This window comes from Lagopus leucura, unplaced genomic scaffold (assembly GCF_019238085.1).
Source record: "Lagopus leucura isolate 7727_CA_CO unplaced genomic scaffold, USGS_WTPT01 Super-Scaffold_1, whole genome shotgun sequence".
Lineage (NCBI taxonomy): Eukaryota > Metazoa > Chordata > Aves > Galliformes > Phasianidae > Lagopus > Lagopus leucura.
In genome coordinates, this window is record NW_024962250.1 from 28,324,283 (window position 1) to 28,347,038 (window position 22,756).

Consider the following 22,756-nt stretch of genomic DNA (forward strand, 5'->3'; position numbering starts at 1 on the left):
GGCAGCACAAAGGTAATAGTAGCCATTAACATTACATGGCCACAAAACATCGCATCTACCATTTGCCCCTGCTCAGCCAGGTAAATGCTTTAAAGTTCAACCCCTCTGAATGTGTAAAACAAAACTCATTAACTAGATCATGAGTGTTGTTCAAACTGGTTGTTTAACAATAAACTCTAAGATGGAAAATGGCAATGTGATTCCAGAAAAGCAAAACAAACAGCAAAGAATGGAAACAGCTGAACAGGATCAAATAAGGAGTGCAGTGCATCTAGTACCGTTGCATGCAAATACTGCTATTTACAGCATTCACTGAATAGTGGCTGAGTTTCAAGGAGAAGCTGGGTACTTTGTTATTATATTAATGCAGATAAACTGGCGCCCTTCAACCTGTCTGGAGAAGTGTTCTGTATTTGTCTAAATAATGGAGATAAGATAATGAAATGCTCAGGGAGGCTGGAAACTGTCCTCAAGCTTCAGGCAGATTGGACAGTGCTGTGCAGAAGCAGCCACAGTCAGCGTATGTGGGGAAGGCAGCCAGGCACAATGTTTTGCACAGGGCAGCCACTCTTTGTCTGGTTGCTTGGCAAAGGGAGGAAAAGGGATATTTCTTTTCTTTTGATAAAACTGAAGTGATTAAAATAAAATCTAGTGGGACTACAGTGGAGCTATTTACCAGGTGAAGATCTCAGCTCACTGCTAAATACAGAGCAGGTTTGGATGACATGCTGCACGACATGGTTTAGTGCTAGTGGTGGCAATAGTGATGAGGAGACGGTTGGACTAGATGATCTTATAGGTCGTTTCCAACCTTGTGATTCTATGATTCTATGGTTTCTGGTAGCCACTGTATATTGTGTGAAATAGTGTAATTCTACAAGAGAGACAATTTGCAACACACAGTCAACAAGCAGGGAAGACTACAGTATTTCTGTTGTTGAGTGACTTTTTAATCAGAACTTTATATTTACCAGTAAGTCAGTCCTTCTTCCCATTATCTTGTTTTTGATTAAAAAAAAAAAAAAAAAAAAAAAAAGTGCTATACGTCATGGTAATATAGAATCATGGAATGGTTTGGACAGAAAAGGAGTTTTAAAGATGATCCAATCCAACTCCTTGCCATGAGAAGGCACATCTCTCACTGATCCAGGTTGCCCCATTCAACTTGGTCTTGGACACTTCCAGGGATGGGGCATCCACAGCTTCTCTGGGCAACCTGTTCCAGTGCCTCACCACCCTCAAAATAAAGACTTCCTTATATCCAATGTAAATCTTCCCTCTTTTTGTTTAAAACTGTTACCCCTTGCCCTGGTGGGGGGGGGAAAAAAAAAAGTCATTCTCTTTCTTTCATGTAAGCCCTGCTTATGCATATTCAAAGGTCCCAAGGTCTCCTCTGGGCCTTCTCTTCAGTCTGATCAATCCCAGCTCTCAGCATTTCTTCATAGGAGAAGTGCTCCAACCTTCTGATAATCTTTGTGACCCTTCTCTGGATCAGCTCTGGAGGTTCACAACCTTCTTATGCTAGGGATATGAGAGAGGGGTGCTAGAGCTGCTCCAGGTGGTTACATCAGAGTCTGACATTGCCCATGGACTCGAGTCACTTTGCTACTCTGGGTGTTATGGGGGAAAGCCCCTGGCATAGTCCCTAATTTTGTAAATTCCCTTTCCATGCAGCTGGCAATATTCCCCTGAGCCTTGGAGCAATGTCAGCATGTGATTTGTGGGTGCAGAGCAGGGGCTTTTATCAGGTTATGGTTTTTTATAAAAGCAAATAGAGGAATTTTGAATTTGGCCTGGAAAAAGAGTCAGTTAGCTAATTAGATTTTTGTTGAAATATTCTGAATCAAGAGGACAAAGATCAAGCTTGTAGGACGGATTTCCTAAAAGCTGTATTAAGAATGCTTATGTTGGCCTTGTGTTCATCCTTTACCATAAATGCAGACAAGAAGAAATAATTGGCATTGTGGGTCCTATAGAAACATGACATTTTTTCCCTTCACTGCATTTCAAGACTGTGACTTCTGTTAAGGCTGGCCACACTTGGCATATGGAGCTGCACAATAGAGCTGGAGTACTGGCTCTGAGAGAGGGATGCCCGCTGTTCAGCTCTGCTGAGTCAAATATGTGTATGAAAAATGGCATCTTCTGCAAAATCACACTTAATTAGAAGGGAATAAAATGCACATGCTAAATAACAGAGACAGGAGGGGTTGTAGAAATGAAGGTGAAGTAATCCATCTGGGAAATTTCTGAATAATGATTATTATTAATAACACTGAGAGCTTCTGCAGCATTTTTTGGGTCAAGTTCATTGTTGTGAGTCATCACAACAAATGCAGAATGTGGGTTATCCCTGAACATTAAAATACCTTGCCTAATTTATACTTGGTCATCACTATCATATATATGTAGAAAAATTGTTTTCTTCTCTCCCTTTCTGCAAATAAGTATCTCATCAGTTGTGCGACTCCTTGGTTTGTCTCCTGGCCTATTAAGTATGGGATAAAGAGTGCAAATCATAATATGGAATAGCTGTTTTAATCTCTGGTGTAATTTCAAAATGTGCTCCTTTTCTGCAAAATAAATTTGCCGACAAATGTTCTTTACTTAGGTTTCAACAAACATCCTCTTAGCTACTTCAAAACCCAGAACTCAGTGTGAAATGTAGCCACACTCTCTTTGTTCTTGAAAACTTGAAAATGCCACCCCCAGCAGCCAGATCCTACGCTGTGTAAGTCCATGGGAGTCCAGACACTGAAATCAGCACAAGTAGTGCATCACTCTATAAAAAGCATTAGCCACGTAAGACCACTTTCCCTCTTCATTCTTTAGATCTGTCAGCAACAGCAGATCATTAATTGCTAGCAGTCAGCATCACCCCCCTGGGTTTAGTACTTTCCGCGATGTTTTAGGGAATTGCAATCCCCCTCTTCAATCTAGCATCAAGGATTTGCAGCCTCAGGTGAAGATATTTATTGTGCATAAACATTATTTGCAGATGATTGTTTTAATTCAGCTACAGTTGGAAATTAATACAGACCAAAGCAAGGTTTTAAATTGCAATAGTTTTTCAGGAGAACTTTAGAGATATTGACACTTAATTTGATTGAGAAAAGTTGGTCTGGAGCAGGCCTTGACCAGTTCATGTAGTGAGAAGGGCAGTGACTAGTTTTGAAAAAGAACTTAGAAATAGCTATTTAAGAAAAATTCTGCTTATGCTACAAACAACATCACCAGGAATACTCCTGGAACAAAGGCATATTTTCCTGAGTAAATGGGGCTTGTGAGCTTGAAAAGATTGGCAAAGGTGGGTTGGTAGCTCATGTATTTTAGATTCTTTTTAAAAAATATTTTTATTTTTTGTCTTCTGCTAACTAAATGCAAGTCCAGACAGAAAATCCTTGAAACCCCGCAGATATAAATGCAATGCTGGTTGTTTTCAAGCTTTCCGAAGCTGATGAAGTGTCATGTTCCTTTCAGCTGCTTGGTTCCCTCAGAGAAGGGCACATCTTTGCCATGTGTGCTGAAAGCAAGGGACAGTGACAGACTGCAGCCATCAAAAAGGATGAGTTGGTCCTTTTTGTTGGTGGTGTGTGACCTGTCAGCCCAGACAGATAATGCAAAGCTGAGCCTTAGGGGAGAGACAATTCAAAGGGCATTCACTTCCTCACTGATGCTTTTGAGTAGTTTTCCCTGGTATGAGAAACTGCTCAAAAACTGATGGAAAAGTGGATTTGAAAGAAGTGTTCTATGGCCACAGCAGCTTTCCTTAGCACTCACCAAAAGAAAATTTGTTGGAGTTCTTGTTTTAATATGTTTGTGACTTGTATTTCCATGTTGTCTTCAGCACTAGAGAGAAGACCTTGACAGAAAGCCCTGGGCTCCTTTCCCATGTACTCTTCAGGCCCCTGTGAAATCCCTTTTTGGGTGAAGCTGAGTTGCTAGCAGTCCTGTAGCCATCATCAAGGCATGCCCTGTGTGTGCTGGTGCTAGCTGGGAAGGAGGAGGATAAGCCATTGGTTTTCCTGTTGTCCCATTCAGGGGATGCCTGGCCAAATTGCTCAAGTGACCTCAAAGGCATTGTCTACCCAGTAACTATTATTTCAGATTAACACTTGTTTGTCTACACAGAATGAATTACATTGCACGCATGTGTGCACGTACACATGCGTGCACATACACAAGATAATTTTCTTCACATTTTCTGAAGTCGTCAGTGTTAATTAATCCACTGTATTTTCAAGAATGAAGTGGGATTTTCAAGTTTGTGCAAATATATTCCATTTTAAATGTAATATCCCCGCTCTGATTATGGATTATAATTATTACTTAATTTTGCACTATTTCCCTCTAGGATGGGATTGCCTGACAGCTTTCAATTGGTTGATAACCCCCTGCTGATGTACTGTTCTCTTGGTTAAATTTCGACCCTGGGAGCCATGTCCTGCATTGCAGCAGTCATCCCAGCATCCCCAAGCAGCCTGGGGCTGTTCAGCCCTCCCAGCTTGGGTACTCATTTCTGGGTTGCCATCTGGAGGTGCCATCTTTTTCCAGTGATGACAAGGTTCTAGACAAGTTAGATATTTTAAACACCTAATTTGTAGTTTGGTTAAAATTAGATGAAAGAAATCCTGCCCCAGCAGATATTCAGTGACTTCTGAGTGGGGCTTCATAAATCACAGCTGTTGAGAATAAACCACTTCTCCCAGGTAACAAATGAAAGTCCAGCATTATTGACATCCCTCATAGTTCTGACAGCAAAAATTGAGCTTGTTTGGATTATGTGGTGCTGGACAAAGGCTGTCTCTCACTGTGTTTGTACAGCAGTTTGCACAGTACAAATACACAATGGGATTACATCACAAAATTCATTTTCATAAGTTAAAAAACAGTTAAAGAGCATTTCATTTTTTTCCCCTCAGAACTGGCAAATTCTAATCCTAGAAAGTGCCTGGATCTATCTGCTGTAATATCTTAACAACACAATTCCAACATGGAACTGAAATCAATAAAACAAACTGCTTGTACTTTCCCCAATACCTGTACTTACAGAAAAGTTCTACTGCTTTTAGTAGAGACTGTGAAGCTGGCAAGTGACCTTATGGACACCATCCAGGCTCATGCATTTAAGGAGCTGCTTGCCAATTTTTTTTTTTTTTTCCTGGATAAACACCCTCAGCATAGCTAGAAGTCAGGAATATCATAATCTGAAAGTGGTGAGTTGTTCAGATGCAGCTGAAAAACTGATTTGCAGACATGAACTCTGTAATTTTTTCAGTCAGGTAAATTCCTTCGTCCCTGTAAAGCCTCATTAACTTCAGACATGCACCATTAGAACTTAAAAAGTTAGGAAAAAGGACAAAACTGGATACACCTACACTGCATTTTGTCACTGTCATTTTTCAAAGGAGAATTGGGTTGTAGTCATTCTGCCACAGTGGTTAGGGCAGGGAGAAATGTTTGCTTCCAAATATGCACTGAAACAGTTTACACTGTGTTGTCATGGGAAGTGGCTAGAACTGTGTGTACAGATATACTTGTACGTGTGTGTTGGTGTGCCAACAACCTGAGGACAGTTTCAATACCTACAGGACTGTAACTTAGTCTGGGCACTGTCCAGTGTAGCAGGAGTGAGGACACAGGAACAGATTCTTGCCATCATTCAGTTTTAAGGGATTTCTTAGACTGAGTCTCTACCTGTATGTATGACCAGCATCACTTGTTGGGCTGGAGACTGATAGGGCTTGAAAATGCTTATTTGTTCCTAAGGCAACAGGTAGGGCGATCCTCCAGCAGAAGACTCTCTGGCAGAGCTCATTTTTTTCCTGGTTGCTTTATGGTGGTTGCTTTATTCTGCTAGAGTCTGTTCTTATTGAGACACTTGAAGATGAGGACATCCTCCTCTTAAAATCAGGATAGAACAGTCATTGTGGGCACACCTCTGTTTTGCTTTGCAAGCTGGTTTTTAACGCTCCTGGCATTTTATTATGCTGGCACCAAGGGTGGTTTAAAAGGTACGTTCATCATCTTGGCTCTTGTCTGAATGTGCAGGAAGAATATATCCAAGGAAGAACAGAGCAATAACACTTTGGTTTTTTTTTTTTTTGTTTGTTTGTTTTTGTAATATTGGTGGCTGGTTCTTTGTATATATATATTAATAGGACGTTAGGTAGAAGCGGCATTCACCGATTTCTTTAGACAGAGTAGACAGAGAAGAGAGGTGAGAAGAACAAATTCAGCCTCTGCTTTGGAAATGAGATACATATGTAATATTCAGTGTTCCCTGGTAGGGACAGGAAACTTGAATTGGAATTGTCAATCTATCTGCTGGGTCTGAGTGTCTGACGTATTCAATGTCCAAAATAAATGTTTTGCCATTTAAGAGTATCCTCTTTCCCATTCCCATTCTAATTACCACAGGAATTTTAAGAGTAAAAATTATTGATCATTTTGAACTGAATTTGCATATGGGTTTGATCCCTCAAAACTTAAGTTTTTTAAAACAAGTGATCTGAATTGGTTTTGTTCAATTCTATCCTTGATTTTATTCTAAGATATTCACTTAATTTATTCTTGGACAATAACTGACTGAAACCCAGTGCCTTAATTTTAGCCGGAGTATTGCAGATGGGACAACTTCACTACAGGCACATTTGTCAGATGGTTTACCTAATCAGCTCAAATGCCCTGTAGAGAATGGAAATCATGAGTTTCCAAAGTCTTATAACTTGTTGGCCCTATGGCTGCAAAGGCACACTGCTGGCTCATGTTCAACTTACCATCAGCTGGAACATTCTGATTCCTTCCTGCAGTGCTGCTCTCCAGCCTCTTGTCCACCAGTCTGCAAGTATATCCACAGCTTTCCACTTCCATGTGTAGAACCTCATATTGCTCTTCGTGCTGTCCTGCCCTGCATCTCGTCGAGATCTCTGCAAGACCTCTCTACTTTGTAAGGCGTAAATGTTGTCTACTTAGTAAACTTTGTATATGCAGTGATTAAAATGAAGAGGGAAGAGGCTTGATACCTTTGCAAAAAGTTTTGCAGGTCTTGTTTCTTCTTTGGAAATGGTCTGAGGAGCTGCTGAAAGTACACCAAAGGCATGTAGCTGCCAGAGAAGCTTTTCTTGATGAGTCATATTATTATCTTAGCCTGCCTCTAAATGTTGTTAATGAAAAGAGTGATTCTGGACAGCCCAGATCTGTGTCCATCAAAGCAGTCAGCCTGCCAGGCAGCTGGTTTATAGGTGAATGTGACCTGCTGATTGAAGGGCAGCTTGTTGTGGAGAAAATAAATTTCTTTCCCCTGATGTGAGAGGTCATAAGGAACAACAAGTTTAAAGCAAACAAGACTCTGAAACATCCTTGCTTTAAACTCCCTCTAAAATTCAAATACATGCTGTTTTAACATCACTAAACTGTGCCCTGGACTCAGCCATGATTTTCTCCAGCGGGAACTCAGCTGCTGATGCTTAGTGGGCAAATAAGGGAAGTGTGACAGGTAATGGGCTCGTTCTTTGCCCCTGGGTAGGCTTATTTGTGGTGCTGGGGAAGTTGCTGCGCAATACCTGCTGGGCAGAAATAGATGTAGGGACAGTGACTCCTGCTGTCTGACTTCTCCCTGCCATGTCCACAAGCTGGTCCAGGTAGGGCTTCTCCCGCTGTGTGGGTACAGTGCTGGGAGGTTGGCATTGGTTGATAGTGTGGCAAAACACTGGCAGGATGGCTCGGGCTGCTATAAGCAGCTGCTGTCCATTCCGTTCTGCTAACTGCTTGCTGTTAAGACACCGCTGGAGAGGAGCAGCAGATGGGTGATCAGGTGCATTCAGATTTTAATCTCTCTCTAAGAGGAACACACAGGCCCTCGAAATATTCTGTTAAGCAAATGACTGCTAATGAGGTGTGAAGCCCCTGATCGGGATATATGCCTCATTCTGCCATTTGTAGTTTTCTCACCCCCCACACCCTCCTGGCACTCCCTTTTTTTTTTTTAAATTTTCCGGTAGGCATCAATTAAGTGAGGTCTTTTCATTTGAAATGCTGAGATTTGTACTTGGCTTGCTAAGGCTGTCAGGTCTAGTTTGCTGCTGAACAGTTCATGCTTTGGTGCTGGACAATGCATGAATGTTTAAATTGCTTGAAATGTCTAATTGAATTATCCTCAAATTACAAATCAAAATAGTAAAGGCTGTCTCTGGCTTACAGGCTCGCTCACTTGTACGTGTCTGCCATACTGCTGCTTTTCTTTATACTTTCTTTTCTGCTTCCGACTATGGCTGTGTTATATGAAACCTTAAATACTGAAAGCATTTCTGTGTGCGTGTGCAGGGGGAAGTGATGCTGAACTTAGGGAAATTTATTCATGTTCTGGCTCAAAGTTCTTTTTGAGCTGCACAAAACCTGGTTCAAGAAATTTATATCAATGCATAGGAAAAAAAAACAACCAGCTGCGATTTACAAAGAAACTTCCTTTCTCCTTCTGCCACTGTGATATATAATAGAAAGTAGTTTCAGGAAGACAAATATATATACCACTTAAATGTTTTTATGGATGCTCACAGATTAAGGAAACCAACAAACCAGAAAGAGACTTGATGTATCTAGTCAACGCTTATTATAAAATCAGCTTGTTGTAGCTTTGCCATCTATACAGTGAGGCAGAAAGTAAAGCCTGTAGGATCTTCTTTTGTAAATCACTGGGGGAAGCAGAGCTGGGTCTCCAAAGACTACATTCATCCTGTCCAGCCACCTCTCCAGAAGCATGGAAGGCTGATCACAAGCTCAGGTCAGTGCAACAATGCATCTTTCATGGGTGTAATACACTTATGTCATTTTATGATATACAGTAAGGGAGGAGGGGAGGTTTGACTACTCACCCCTAACCTCAATCTTGTGCTGTTGTACCTTAACTTGTTTGGTGACCATAGTGGCAGAACTAAAGGGTGTTGGTGCTGTATCCTGTGCCCAATAACTGCACCATCCCTCACTCTCCCTAGAGATTCCCACTTCAGGGGTTGGATGCCTTACCCAGGCATTGTTGCCTTTCTCTGTGTCCAAGTAAGGAACCCTTGCTGGGGCTCACAGAGAATATGAATACTACTGGCAGGATGGACTGGAGCAGGAGGATGCTATGACAACTCTACTCAGATGCTCAAAGTAATTGGAAGAATTGCTAATCTGCATGGTTATGCCAAATTGTGCTATGATGCAAGGCAGGAGCAACATGACAAGTGTTTAAATGTGGCAGTGAGTGCTTTTGTTTTAATTCCTGAATGCTAAAAAAATAATTAGATTCAGGTCATTCAAGGGCAGCTCCTTTGTTATATTGCAATTAGATAATTGTTTCTGTGCTATAAAACTTGTTGAGGATCTAATAGTTATGAAAGGATAGGGAAGCTTAGATAACATCTTTGTTTAATGAAAGATCAGCTTGGAGGCAGTATTTTTGATAGAGAAGAAATAGCTAATAAGAATTTTGACACATTAATAACCTAAGACCAACGCATCAGTATTTTTAAACATCTCATAGTTTTGGTGGGCAAAGACAACACCCGTGTTAATCAAGCATGCCCAAATCAGGGCCTCTTTCAGAAATGGAGTAAGTTGTTATTTGAAAGTAATTGTACTGGACATCTATTAAAATGATGTAGACCTTGGCAATGCATGTGACCAGATGAAATCATTCAAATACACTTGATAATGATTGTATATTACCAAAATCACATAACACACCACATCTCCCTCATTATTTTTCTCTTGCTCCCTCTCCAAATAATATTAAAACCCAGTAATTTAATTACTCTCTTGGTATTATAATGCTGGTTCCCAGTGATGGGGCAGTGAAGGAAGAGCACACCAAACACCAGGCTTCACATCAAGGCAAGTTACTCATTGTGCCTCCTATTCAGTAATATTTTCAGCAGTGGTTAAAATGCTTTCAGCTTTTTCACTTTGGAGCTCTCCTGCGCTGTTCCAGTCTAATCAGATTTGCACCAAATACTGTGGTCGTTCACCAAAGAGAATCAGGGCTTTGGTTGTTTTTTAATGCTCTCAAGCTTTGGTTCATACAACCATTTCACCAGGACCATCAACTCTTTGAAAGAGTTGATAACTGCAGGACAAGGGGAAATGGTTTTAAGTTGAGGGAGGGGAGATTTAGGTTGGATGTCAGGGGGGAAATTCTTTACACAGAGAGTGGTGAGGTGCTGGAACAGGCTGCCCAGAGAGGTTATGGATGCCCTGTCCCTGGAGGTGTTCAAGGCCCTGGTCTAACATTAAATGGGGAGGTTGGTGGCCCTGCATGTGGCAGGGGGGTTGGAGATTCATGATCTTTGATGTCCCTTCCAACCCTGACTATTCTGTGATTCTGAGATTCTGTGACTGAAGTATACAAATAGTCAAATGGCAGTGAATTCTTGATTGATATTTTTATTGTTAGGACTTGAGGGTCCTCACCTGAATTTCACTGGGTCTGTGCTCTACCAATGTCTCCAACCAGTCTTTCCCTGTTGTGGAAGTCTCCTCTTCATAGTGAGGTGCTTCCTTCTCTGCTACAGGCTGGAAATATGGATGTTGAACTGGCAGCTTTGATGTCTGAAGTGGAGACAAATGTCTTCTAGAGGGATTTTTCTGTGGTCACATGGAAATTCTAATATGGGGGCTTTCTTTCACAAAACACAGCTAATAATTAAGTCTCCCGGATATTACAGTACATGGTATAGTAGTTATTGCTCATTTTATATTTTTGTTGATTTGGGGTTTGTTCAAGAGATCCTCTAAATGGGGATGTGAAATTATTCACAAGGGACCAGTGAAATCTATTGAGCTCTAGGAATTAGGCAGACAAATCTTTGTACCATGAGGAAATTCCATCTACTGAATTAAAGCTAACCAAGATGACTCCACACTTGGAATAAAAATCATCCCTTGCAGGCCTGCATACAACTGATCTTGTTCAGGAGTCTGAAAGTACCTGGGGAGTTATTTCAGATACTATTGTTGTTTGAAGAAGCAAGAACCCCGGTGTGGGGTGAGGGTAAGAAATGGACAGGGCTAAAATCTTGTAGCAGTTCACAGGACTGGGACTTAAACTGAGGGTTGGACGAGATGCATCAGAACCCAAGCGTATGTCAACAGCCACAAGCTGTGCTGAAAACAGAGCAGAAAGCATGTTTAAACAAACTGTAAATTCAGCCGTAGGAGAAGTGCCTAAGGAGGCACCACAGTCATTCTTCCCTGCAGCTTTTCTCTTCACCATGTCCCATCCCTTAGCTACACAACCCACAGGACACAGGAAACTTTTTACAAGTACATTTTTATTTAAAATAAAAATTAATTACGGTGCCTTTTTAAAATAGGGTACTGCACAATCTGTATTTGCAACACAGTTTTTGGTACAGAACATACTTGTTGAGCAATATCCTTAAATACTAAATATACATTAATGGCTTGTTTGAGAAACATTACAACATTAATTCTGACTTTTTTTTTCTCTTTAGTTATTTAACCACCAATACAGACTTCCTATAAATAATATTTGTTTTCATCTGTACATGTGGTACACAGTCAAGAAGGCAGATCTTAGAGTATTTACATTCATGCATTGATTCAAACACACTATTTTGCAGTTTAAAATAATATATTTTGGTTTGTACAGATGCAGGGAGCATTGTAAATACATATCTACCACAGGCCTGATTCTCCATTGCTTGGCAGCATCTATGGCCATTACCTGGTTGGAGAAGCAGGGCCACGCTCGCTTCACATGCTATGCATGACCATATGGCATGCAAGACTGGACAATTAGGTCTCTATCTAGATATATATCAACATATTTATATCTTAAACTTGGTAGAACTCTCCTCTTTCCTTCCATGTCTGTTTTTGAAACATGTATACAAGGTGGAGATGCACTCCTGGTCACAGCCCTGTGGTGGATCTGAGCCATGGAGGGCTGCAGGGCTGAGGCTTCCTGCAAGACATGAACACCTCAGCTGCACTTTCCTACTGAGTGCTGAGGAAACTCGATGCTTTGTAGCTCAGGCCCTTAAAGTGCAGTCTACGCTTGTGTTGGTACTTAAAAAGAAATGTTGAGTTAATGCTCACCGTCAGACTGGACAAAGTGGTTTTCTATTTTGCAAGGCTGTCTGGTGGTGATCAGAGGGGTCAGAGTAGAGCACTATACTTTTGCCTAGAAACAGGCCACCTTTGTAACTGTTGAGGGTCTGGCTATTTTGTGAATGGAGCTATGCAGGATCTTTCTGCATCTAAAAATAAACTTGTAGTCCTTGTGAAGTTGTACTTTAAATTGCCAGTTCCGCAGATCCAGGGTCACTGCTTAGTGGAGCCCTTATCCATCCTTTCCTTTCCTTTTGTACTTAATAATGGTACAATAGGGAAGAATAGAAAGCCATTTCAGAAAAGCTTTCCAAGTACTCCGTAGAACATTAGACAAACCCTTAAACCTCATAAGAAAACTTCAAAAATCATTCCCCACAGACACTGACTTTCTGGTCTGTCTTTTCTGAAGACGTAAATCTGCTTCCAGCATACTTTTCCAAGAGACTTTCTGAAGATCACCTTAAGCTTCTGGTGCACTTCAGTCAACTGTATTTAGATGCCCAGGATTCTACAGGCAAAACTGCCCCATATGGAATTTCCTATTTCTCCCAGCCACGCAGCTGTGTAAGTGCTGAGAGCAAATGACTAGAGAAGCAGGGAGAAACAGCTCCCAACTTGTCAGCTACTGCTCTTCTGTGTCCGATAGACTAAGAAAACAAATATTATGTAATAACGTTCCCAAATACATTTATTTAATATCAGCATGTGGATATAATGGCATTGTAACTCTGCCTGTGCAAGTAAGATATGTTCATGTCTCTCAAAATTCTGCCACAGAGCTGTTAAGTATTTTATCTCAATTATACAGATGGGTAAATTGAGGCACAGAGAGGCAAAATTACTTGCTAGTAAACAGCAGGTGAATGGCAGAGTTGAAAATAGATGCCAGTCCCATGTGTGGCTCCTTGAAATGTGCTAGCTCCCTGCTCCACACCAGGATTGAACATGTCTTCCACTGAGAAGACCTCTGGGACCTATGAGGTTTGCTCATGGGTTATGTCATATATCAGGATTTTCTGTCAGTGAGGCCATTTTACCGCTGACATCACTGAAAATAAGACAGTATCCATTGATCATCTCTTTAGGCTTGTTCTTGCAGAAGCAGACACATTTTGATGAACACAATAAGTTACAAATCCCTTTTGTGATTTTGGCTTTACAGAACATGACTTTAAAGCTTTATTAGGAAATAAATAAAATCAAGAACCTTCAGGAGAAAGTGCTAATCCTGAGCCTGTATCATGCTAAACTCATCTGCATTCACACTTATACTCTCAGCTAAACTTGCAACCAGTCTCAGACTGTGTCACATTTAGGCAGAAAGAACTGGAGTAAAAAAAGGCAAACATCGGTAACTACACCAAAATAAATGTTATAGCTTAAAAATACTCTAGAAATATACTTGTAATATTTTTATTATAGTATTTAGGGGGCTAGGTGCTTTAGGCATTTAGGATACTAGACTCAAAATGTAAATTCTGTCATTTTAATCTCACTTTGGGTGTAAGAACATATCGCTGTGTATCTTGTGCAAGCACACTGTAAATATGGAAGGTAGTGATTGTACTTTTGGGCAAAGGGTTACTTATTCCCTTTAACTTTTATAATTGCATTCACTTCTCAAGAAAATCTAGCTTTTAAAAAATAATTGTATGTAGCTAAACTTCTATGTAGTGATGACAGGCCAAAAAGCTAATAACTCCACAAATTCCTCAGTGGTGTACAGCAGCATTTCATTTTATCATTAGAAAGATACTTATATTTACATATACCCTACTGGTTAATAGGTAATAGAATATTAGAGATGGGCCTGATCTGAAAATGCTGATTTGAACATCCTGGAGGTTTTTCAGGAAGGGTCTACAGGGCATTGTCTTCGTCTAGGCCAAACTCTACATCCTAGAGGTAGACCATATGCAGTCAGGAACATGTTCAAAATCAAAATCTGGTTTCTGCAGTTCAGGCACATCTTTATGTTGAACTGAAAGTATCAGTGTGTTGCATTAACAACAGAAGCGACAGCTGGGAAACAGCCATGTCCCAGAGCAAGATTGAGTTGATGCCTGGGAGTTACTCACACATGGAAACCGAGTGGAATCGGTGCTTGAGGTCCAGACAAGAAGCAGGGTAGAACCACTGTGTTGATACCTTCAGCACAGAGGTAAATGAAGTCACATGTGTGGTGATGGGACACAAAGGAAAGTTTTCAGGAGATGGGGAAAGACCAGCAGCTCGATCGCCTTTATCTTAAGTGTTGCTTACTGAATCTAACCTGAGATCCTACATGAAATGAGTTTGGATGGATTCAGCTTTGCTTTAAGTAGTCAGCAATCCATGCCATGGAAAGTGCAACACTAAGCTATTACACTGAATTTGGCACAATTGGCAGTCTGTGCCAGGAGAGGCAGAAACTGAATTAATGTGAGCATAGCCAGCTTACTAGGCCCTAAAAAATGGTCCTCGAAGCCAGATCCACATCCTCAGTGGATCAGTTCATGATACTCAACACTTTCAGGAAGCAACACTTGTCAGTGAACTCCAAAAGGCTGCTCATCCTTTCAACACAAATACTCCAAGATGGAAACAAAAACTTTCCTGTAGAGGTTTCCCTGGCAAATCAGCATGAGGCAAACACAGAGAAATGTGCAGACTTTCACCAAAACGTTAGTTTTTAAAGGTAAAAAAAATGAAACATGATGCAAAAAAGTAGGGTGACTACAAAGTAATAATGTTCAAAGCACCTATTGATCATATCTTTCATTAGCAAAGCTAATGGCTAAATTAATGTTTTTTTCTTTTGCCTGAAAAGTCTTCAGCCATGGAAATTGCATAGTCCCCAGACCACAGACAAATTTCCTGGGATAAGTCACAATTTCATGCAGTTTTTGGTTCCTTGATGGCTTAACAGATTTTTTTACCTTTTTTTTCTTCTTCTTCTTTTTTTTTTTTTTTTTTTTTTGTATTGAAATAATAAGAATGATAAGAATGAATGAAGTATAAGCACACAAAGCTGCGAGGTCCTAGGTGAAAACACTGCTCAGGCTGGAGAAGTATGTAGGTAACAGCTCCACCCTCAGACTCATTTACAGTAAGCTGCTGCCATTCCAGCAGGTCACTTTTTCCTCTGAAGACCCTATTTAAGGAGCTTTTTGGGAGCACTCTACTCAGACTAAGAACTGCGGGAAGAAGAAACAGAAGGCATCATGATGTTGCTTTCACGAGATGCAGCATGCAATGCTTTGTGATGCCTTTTCTCTGGGCAGCTTGGATCTACATCCCTTGGAGAAGGGGATTATCCTCCCTTGGAGAAGCAGCAAGCCTGAAGAGCAGTCTGCTTTTCTCTTCTGAATCACTGTTACGTGCGCTATTTCTGAAATGAAGTCCTTGGCCACAGAGCTCCTTTCGTTGCCTTTTTCCACCCACCTTGCACATTCCATGCTGTGCTTTAAAAGTTTACCACCTCCTGAGAGTCAGTAGGATCTCAGGGATTATACGACGGCATTGTTATCAACTGTTTTGTTGTTTTGGGAGGAGGTCATTGCATACTCAGCCCGACTGGTTCCATTCTCTTCCTTTCTCATGGGTTTCCTTATGTGATCCCAGATTCGGTGATGTGTAGGTAGGGTGAGAGAAAAAGAAAGGACAGTGATAAACATCTTATTTGTCAATACAAAAAAGCAAGGACATTAAAAGGTGTGTTAAAACTGGCTTTTTCCTTTCTATTTTCCTTTTCTGAACAGAGGTCAAATCAGCAGTTAAATTTTGTCAAGCCTGATGATTCACCTGGAAGGTGAGGGGTCTGCTCCTAAGCCGCATGCAGGCAGATTGTCCTCCCCTGGCAACCTCCCAGCTCTTCACTATCTTCATTCCTGGAATGGAGGCACAGGCTGAGGCTCTGCGTTTGGCCAGCCGTAGGCCTTTCTCCTTGAAGTGCTACACCATTCAAACTATGCTGATGGCCAGTCGTGTCCACTGAGGACCCAAATCACTCGCCAGTTCAGCCACTCAACAGTCATAATAAAAACTCCATGTTCAGGAGAGGACTCCTGTGAGTAGATGTAGATACGTACATCTGTGGTGATCACCCCAGACTTCCTTCACTGTCAGTGAATAGAAAGAGGTAATTTTAAAACAAGATTAAGATCAGCTGCAGTGGATGTCTAAAATTAGCCAGATACTTTGTGCCCAAGGCATCCCTATTTCTCTGCACTGCCTGTGAAGGAAACATAGTTTACTAGTTCAGAGAACTTCATGTAGATGTTGAAGCTACTGGCCATTGGCACCATTTTGGTAACACAGTCCAGGTCCAACAAAACTGATTGTAATTCAGAAAATGCCCAGCAAATGCAGAAAACTAGCAAGAATCTGTGAATCACTGAGCAAAAGCATCTTTGGGATTTTAAAGTGACTCTGGATGGGAAGACCAGAGCAAAAGTCCCATAACAAACAATGTTACTTCATGTAAATATTTCCCCTACAATTTTTCTCCTCAGAAGTGGTGTGACCTTTATTTAAAGCCAAAGCCTCACACATAGCAAGAGGCAAAAGCATGTGCTTTCCAAAAAGATATCTCAGCACTCGTTTGCGCCTTGAGTGTAAAGTGCTTGTAAGGGCAAAAAGACAGATACATAAATACATAAAATACATTTCCTGCTATTATTCTTAACATCATTTAACAAAGCAAACAACAATTGATAAAAAAAAGTTAACAATATTTAATTTTAGCAGATAAAAGCATTAGTGAAAGGTATATGGAGAATGATTACAGGAAGATAAGTTTGTTTCTCTTGTAATCTTGCAGAAAATATATTTGAGTGCAATGTTTTACTCCCCTATTTAGCTGGTGAGGGTTAGGGCTTGTTAAAATTAGCTGTCAATCCAGTTGTTAGAGAGTGAAAATGGAAGGGAAGAGGAACCTAAGAATTTTGTTGAACTCCATTTCAGCTGTTAACATGCTGTGCTTGCCTGCTTTTGGAAACACCTCCTATGGCTCTACCTATCATGCCATTACAAAGCAGCTTCCACCCCACCGAAGAGAAATGGAGAATCTGATGGCAGCACTTTCCTCATTTCCTCATGGGCAGGCAAAATGTTGTGGCTCTTTTTAAACTTCTCTTTTGTTTTCAAAATTTCTTTTATTTTCCCCTTCCCAACATGAAAATTGGCTTTATGAACAGTCAAACAATGAAGACATTTTGGCCACTATCAGCTCTGTTGCCTTCTTTCTTTATTTTGTTGTCTTAAGTGTTCCTGCAACTTTCCAGCTCCATTTGCTTTTCCTGTCTAGATTTCTTTCTTCAGGAATTATCTTCCACTCATGTTTATCTCCATTTTTCTTTCTTTTTTTTTTTTTTTCCTTTTTTTTTTTCTTTTTTTCCTAGAGGTGATTTCAGGAACAAATTCTTCAGTCCTCCTGAAATTGCCCTTTCCCCCTTCTACCCTCTTCTAACTTTGTTTTTCTTGTCCAGGAGCAGCTGTTTGCTCTTTCACTTCCCAGCATGGAGCTGAGTGATTCAGAGACTCCCCTCTGACAGCAAGACCTGTCTGAGGAGCCTGCTGGAGAAGCTACCCTTGATATTGTACCACCTGCAATGGAATGCACTGGAAATTATTTGTTCAGAGCATGAAAACAGTGGAATGGAGATTTTATCAGGGTTCTGCTGGCTCTCTGTAGATCCCACATTCTCCTCTGCCTTATCAGCTGCTCACGATTGGTGTGAGTGGAACACAGCAACTACCTTGGGGCTCAATGAAATGGCAATTTGAGTCACTTACTTATTTTTGGCAGAACCAAAGCTCAGGCTTGCAGAATGCTCTGCTTAACTCCCTTAATTTATTTCCAAATGCATGACAGATATAGATTTGGTGTCCCACTTGCCTCAGTTATACCATTTAAATCATGGGCTTGATACTACTTTATGCATTTATCACATTGATTAAAATTGACTCATGCATTTAGATAACCAAAGACTTTTTAATATATTGCAAATTTTAAACTGCCTTTTTACATTAGGGTACTAGCTCTTTTTGTGTCTAACTCTGTGTCACTATTTCTTTTTCCCCTAAAGTTTTACTGATCCAAATAAACAAATTCTTTTACACACCAAGGAGAACCCTATTACCCTATTTTCTGCCTGATAAGTAAAACTGTACATGATCTTCCTACATGTAACACTTCAAGCTCCCCTTCATTTGAAATGCTGTGGCCCTGTAGTTTTCCATTTCCATTCCAGGGTTGCTCTTCACTGGTATGGATGGATGAGTCAAATTAGTGAAGGGAAAAAGCAGGGAACTATTCATACCTGACATACACACTTGGTGGCAGAAGAAACAGGCTGTTTGCTACGTGCTTTGCCTTGCTGTGCTTTGCAGAGTGATTTGCTACACATTGTGCTTTAGCAAGAAAATTGTTGCACTCTTCATGCAAAACAACCGTGAATGAAAGATAACTTCAACTCTGCAATACACGCCTGAAATGATGCATCAGTCCATAATGACCTCTCCACCACATATGCATTAATTTGCAAGAGTCCTAAAATCAAGATATCATCAAACAGGTATTTACTAGAGCATTTCACGTGCTAGACTTCAATTTCTGATGAGGTTCTGGTAACATAACATGATAAACTTTGTTTGCAAAAAAAGAAAAAAAATGCATATTGGCTTATGCCAGCACTCAGCAGAGTTCTGCGTAAAGGTTAATGTAACATTCAAACAAGATTTGTTTGTTCTGACTTTAGAAAAGATCACCCTCAGTGGATTGGGGAGAGAATTGGAAAAAGGTAAAAAATTGTGGGCTAAGATAAATGCAGTTTGGTAGGAAAGAAAAGGAAAGGATAACAGTAATAATAACAAAATACAGAACAAGTGATGTACAACACAACTGCTCACAACCTGCTGACTGATGCCCAGCCAGTCCCTGAATAACAGCAGCCAACTCTCCATGGTCATCTCCTCCCTGTTTTATTGTTCATCATTTTACCATATAGTATGGAATATCCGTAGGGCCAGTTTGGGTCAGCTGTCCCAGTTCTTGTGTTCTTCCAGCCCCTTTGCTGGCTGGGCTCTGTGAGGAATTGAAATATCCTTCACTTTGGGTAAACAATGCTCACAACAACTGAAATGGTGGTGTGTTATCAACATTACTCTCATCCTAAATCCAAAACACAGCATACCAAATCCAGAACATACCAGCCTTTATAAAGAAAATTAAATGTATCTCAGCTGAAACCAGGACAGGAAAACACTTCTGGGCACATGATCATGTCTAATCACAGAACTCAGCTGGTGTGTTCAAACAACACCCTCCTGCCAGCTTTTACTACTGAGGTAAATTTAGCATAGATGTAAGTCTATGTTTGTAATGCACTACTGCTGGCAGAGTAGTATGGGAGGGTTTCTCTTTATTTTTCTTATTCTTAAACATTAAAAAGATAAAATATATGACTAATAGATTTTAAAAAATTGATAAATGCACCTCCTGCTGGAGCTCTGATACTCAGCTCAGGACTGCCAGGAGATACCTGCCTTCACTTGAGATTTACTGAAGGAAATGCCTATTCTGCTTCCTACAAAATGGGAATAGAGAATGAATTTTCTCTTTAAAAATGCAGTCAGGCACTATGCCTTCCCAGCTGTACATTGTTTGCAGAGATGCTCAACGCCCAGATGACCACAGTGCAAGTCCATTCTTTCCTGAACAGTGGTACAAAATTGTAAATTGTACTTAGAATGTACAACAAGGAAAGATAAATAGCTGCAGACCTGGTCTACCACAAGCCCCACAATGACTCCAGAGCCCTTCCTGTGCTTGTATTTGCAATAAATTCAAAGCTGCTATCCACAAGGATGAATATTTCATTAGCTATCAACACATAAAAATTAATGTTTTTCTGTAAAGTTGAATATCATACAACACACTCTTTTGCTTCATAGGATTGGTCTATCCTCATGTGTATAGTGGAAATACCCATGCTGTCGAGGTATATGCAGTGATCCAGTAGCAGCAGCAACCTTCTGGGTTACAAACTTTTATAAGAAATAGGGTAGATATCTGATATGTGTATTTTCACACAGTCAAGCTTCCCATGCTGCACTGTTAGTGGCTCCTGTGGCAGCTAGACTTTGCTGCTGGAAGCCCAGACAAGATGTGGGCTACCATCATTCTTCAGAAACATTCTCATTTAGCAGATCTGGATGTGGAAGAATAAATTTTACAATTTTTTATTCAGTTACTGGACCATCTCAATAACCAGCATTTTTATAAGAATGCAAAGAAATTGAATGAAGGGTGTTTACATCTCAGCACTGTAGGTGTTCATCAAACAGCAGCTTGATTCATGCTGGGCATCAGCCACCAGAAATTAATCTGTTCCCATAATAGCAACTGCTGGGAGAAGCAAGCTTGCTTTCTAAGACAGGTTTGTGAGCAGAACCCCTGCTAGAGAGGCGCAGTGCACTGAAGGAAGTTGCTTTATGAGAGACAGCTGTCAAATCTAGAAGCTTGTGCGCAGCTGCTCACCAGGAGCCCTGCCTTACAACCAATCTGGGCTGGCCAGCTTGGTGCAATGGACCAGACACACATGCTTTGAATTGAAAAGGAAGGTCACTTCTCTGAGATGGTTTTTAAGCCCATAGAAAGGGAGTCATATTCCAACTTCCTCTGATGCCTTGGAGAGGTCAGAAAAGTTCAGTCTGGATATTATTTATTTGACATTGTAAAGGTAGAAACCAAAGAACTCCTAAAGAAGAAAAATATTTGAAACTTTAGATTTTCTCAATTCAATTAGTTGTATATTGACCATCAGTCTGTCCACTAAACAAACAGCACACTGTTACTTGTAGGAAGAGGTTACTGGCTCAACTACTTCCCATGTACAAAGCAAATGATTTACAAATATAATAAAAAACAGCTCCCATCTGGACAAGTTACTCAGTTAATCTCCTACATGGAGACAGAGAGAAGATCTGTGCAAGTGCATTTGCTAGATCTGTGCAAGTGCATTTGCAAAATGGAAGTCTCTTTCACAGCACTGCAAATCATGATGCATCAATAGGCTTTGATCTAGCCTTAAGATACCGTCTCCCAAGCAAAATTTCTTCTTTTCTGGGTGTTCATATGAGAATTTTCAATTCTGTAATTTATGGCTCTCCCTCACAGCCACATTTAGCTGACTGATGTCTGGAGTATATTTAAGCAAGATCTGCAGGCATGTGGGCAATTTCCACTTTGGGGTGTTTCACACTCCCCTGCGACAGTCAATTCCCCCTTGCTGTGTACAGATTGAATGTCTAGTCTTTGCTGACTGCTTCTCTCAGCGAAAAATATTTCCATATGGAGCTCTCTCTGCAGCCATTCATCAGCACTTAGAGGCCCCCTGAGCTCTTGGACAAAAAAGCAAAATGCAGTGGGCAGGGCTCCTGCTGCAGAAGTGCACCTACCCCAGCCTATTGGAGACACAGAGAATGCATCTGGTAGGAGAATTTGGCCTCTTCAGACCACAAGTAAATGCAGTAGATTGACGAGCCACACATGAAATTTAAGAACTGGAGTTTAGCCTTCATTTATTTTCACCAGGATAAAGTCAAGAGTAATTCCACAGGCTTTGGTGGACTTGAGCAGGATTTGTTCTGATGTACCAAAGGAGGATCTGGCTCTGGGAGCCTAAGGTGATGCAATTGCCTTTTCTACTCAGCTTTCAGTTAAACCAACTTCAGAATTAATGTTCCTTACTTATCACTCACACAAAACCTATCTTAAGAAGCATTTTTATTACTGGACTATTAACTGAGATAACTGATGAAAGTACTTTCAGTGACCCCTTGTGTTACACCCTACTCTTTGCACTCATTATAATGATCTTTAAAAGGTTTTATTGACTAGTGAGATATGACAGCTGATGTTATCCATTGGGTGTTCTCACTGTGACAGACATAATCGATGTGTTTTGATGACAAAAGGAAATAAAATGAATGGGCCTAATGTGAAACAATGAGCTCATGTGGCTGACCTTTCAGCTTGGCAAAAAGCCACTAAATGGAAAAAAAGAAAATTAAAAAAAAGGAAGAGACATTTAAAGCATGAAATAAAGGCACCTTACTTTTAACAAAGCCAAAAAACGTCTGGAGTATGGCCAAGGCCACAACCAAGCAACATAGAAATTGTCTGGCATTGCCAGTACATATGTAGTGCTCTGCTAACTGAGATTGTAGGTAACTGTTGTTTTAGGCAGGATCTGCCTTAGCAAGTCTATAATTAAAGAGAGAAGCCAGCTCAAATTTCTGTCCTAACCTCTTATGGAAGACAATAAACATGCTTGAACAATTTAATCTAATGAAAAAAAAAAAGAGGGGATGGAAATCATTTCAGGGAATACCAGAAAAAAGCTGTTTAAAAGGAGAAATACGAAGGAGAGAGGGGTAAATTTAACATGGATATGCGAATAATTTTGCTGTCCTCAGAAGAATGGAGGTTTGAATTGGGACTGCTGGAGGAGGAAGCAAGGAATGAGTGAAAGTGACACAGGTTCAAGAAGGAGGCTGATATGTGTATGGTAGAAATTTGTTATGGTTTAACACAGCAGGCAGCTAAGCACCACAGAGCTATTCACTCCCTCCCTCCCTCCCTCCCTCCCTCCCT

General features: G+C 40.6%; 1 protein-coding gene across 2 annotated transcripts in view; it reads right to left on the minus strand.

Annotated features, from left to right (window-relative positions):
* Positions 1-11,294: 11,294 nt before the first annotated feature.
* Positions 11,295-22,756, minus strand: part of PRIMA1 (proline rich membrane anchor 1) — a 47,912-nt gene continuing 36,450 nt past the window's right edge. The window contains exons 4-5 of one of the 2 annotated variants that reach the window (XM_042871530.1): positions 18,588-18,649; positions 15,629-15,705 (exon numbers count right to left, since the gene is read on the minus strand). In XM_042871530.1, the coding sequence (XP_042727464.1) occupies positions 18,634-18,649 (16 nt within the window). In that variant the 3' untranslated portion in view covers positions 15,629-15,705; positions 18,588-18,633. Of the gene's footprint in view, positions 15,706-18,587; positions 18,650-22,756 lie in introns of both variants that reach the window. The other variant, XM_042871521.1, reaches the window with a different exon arrangement.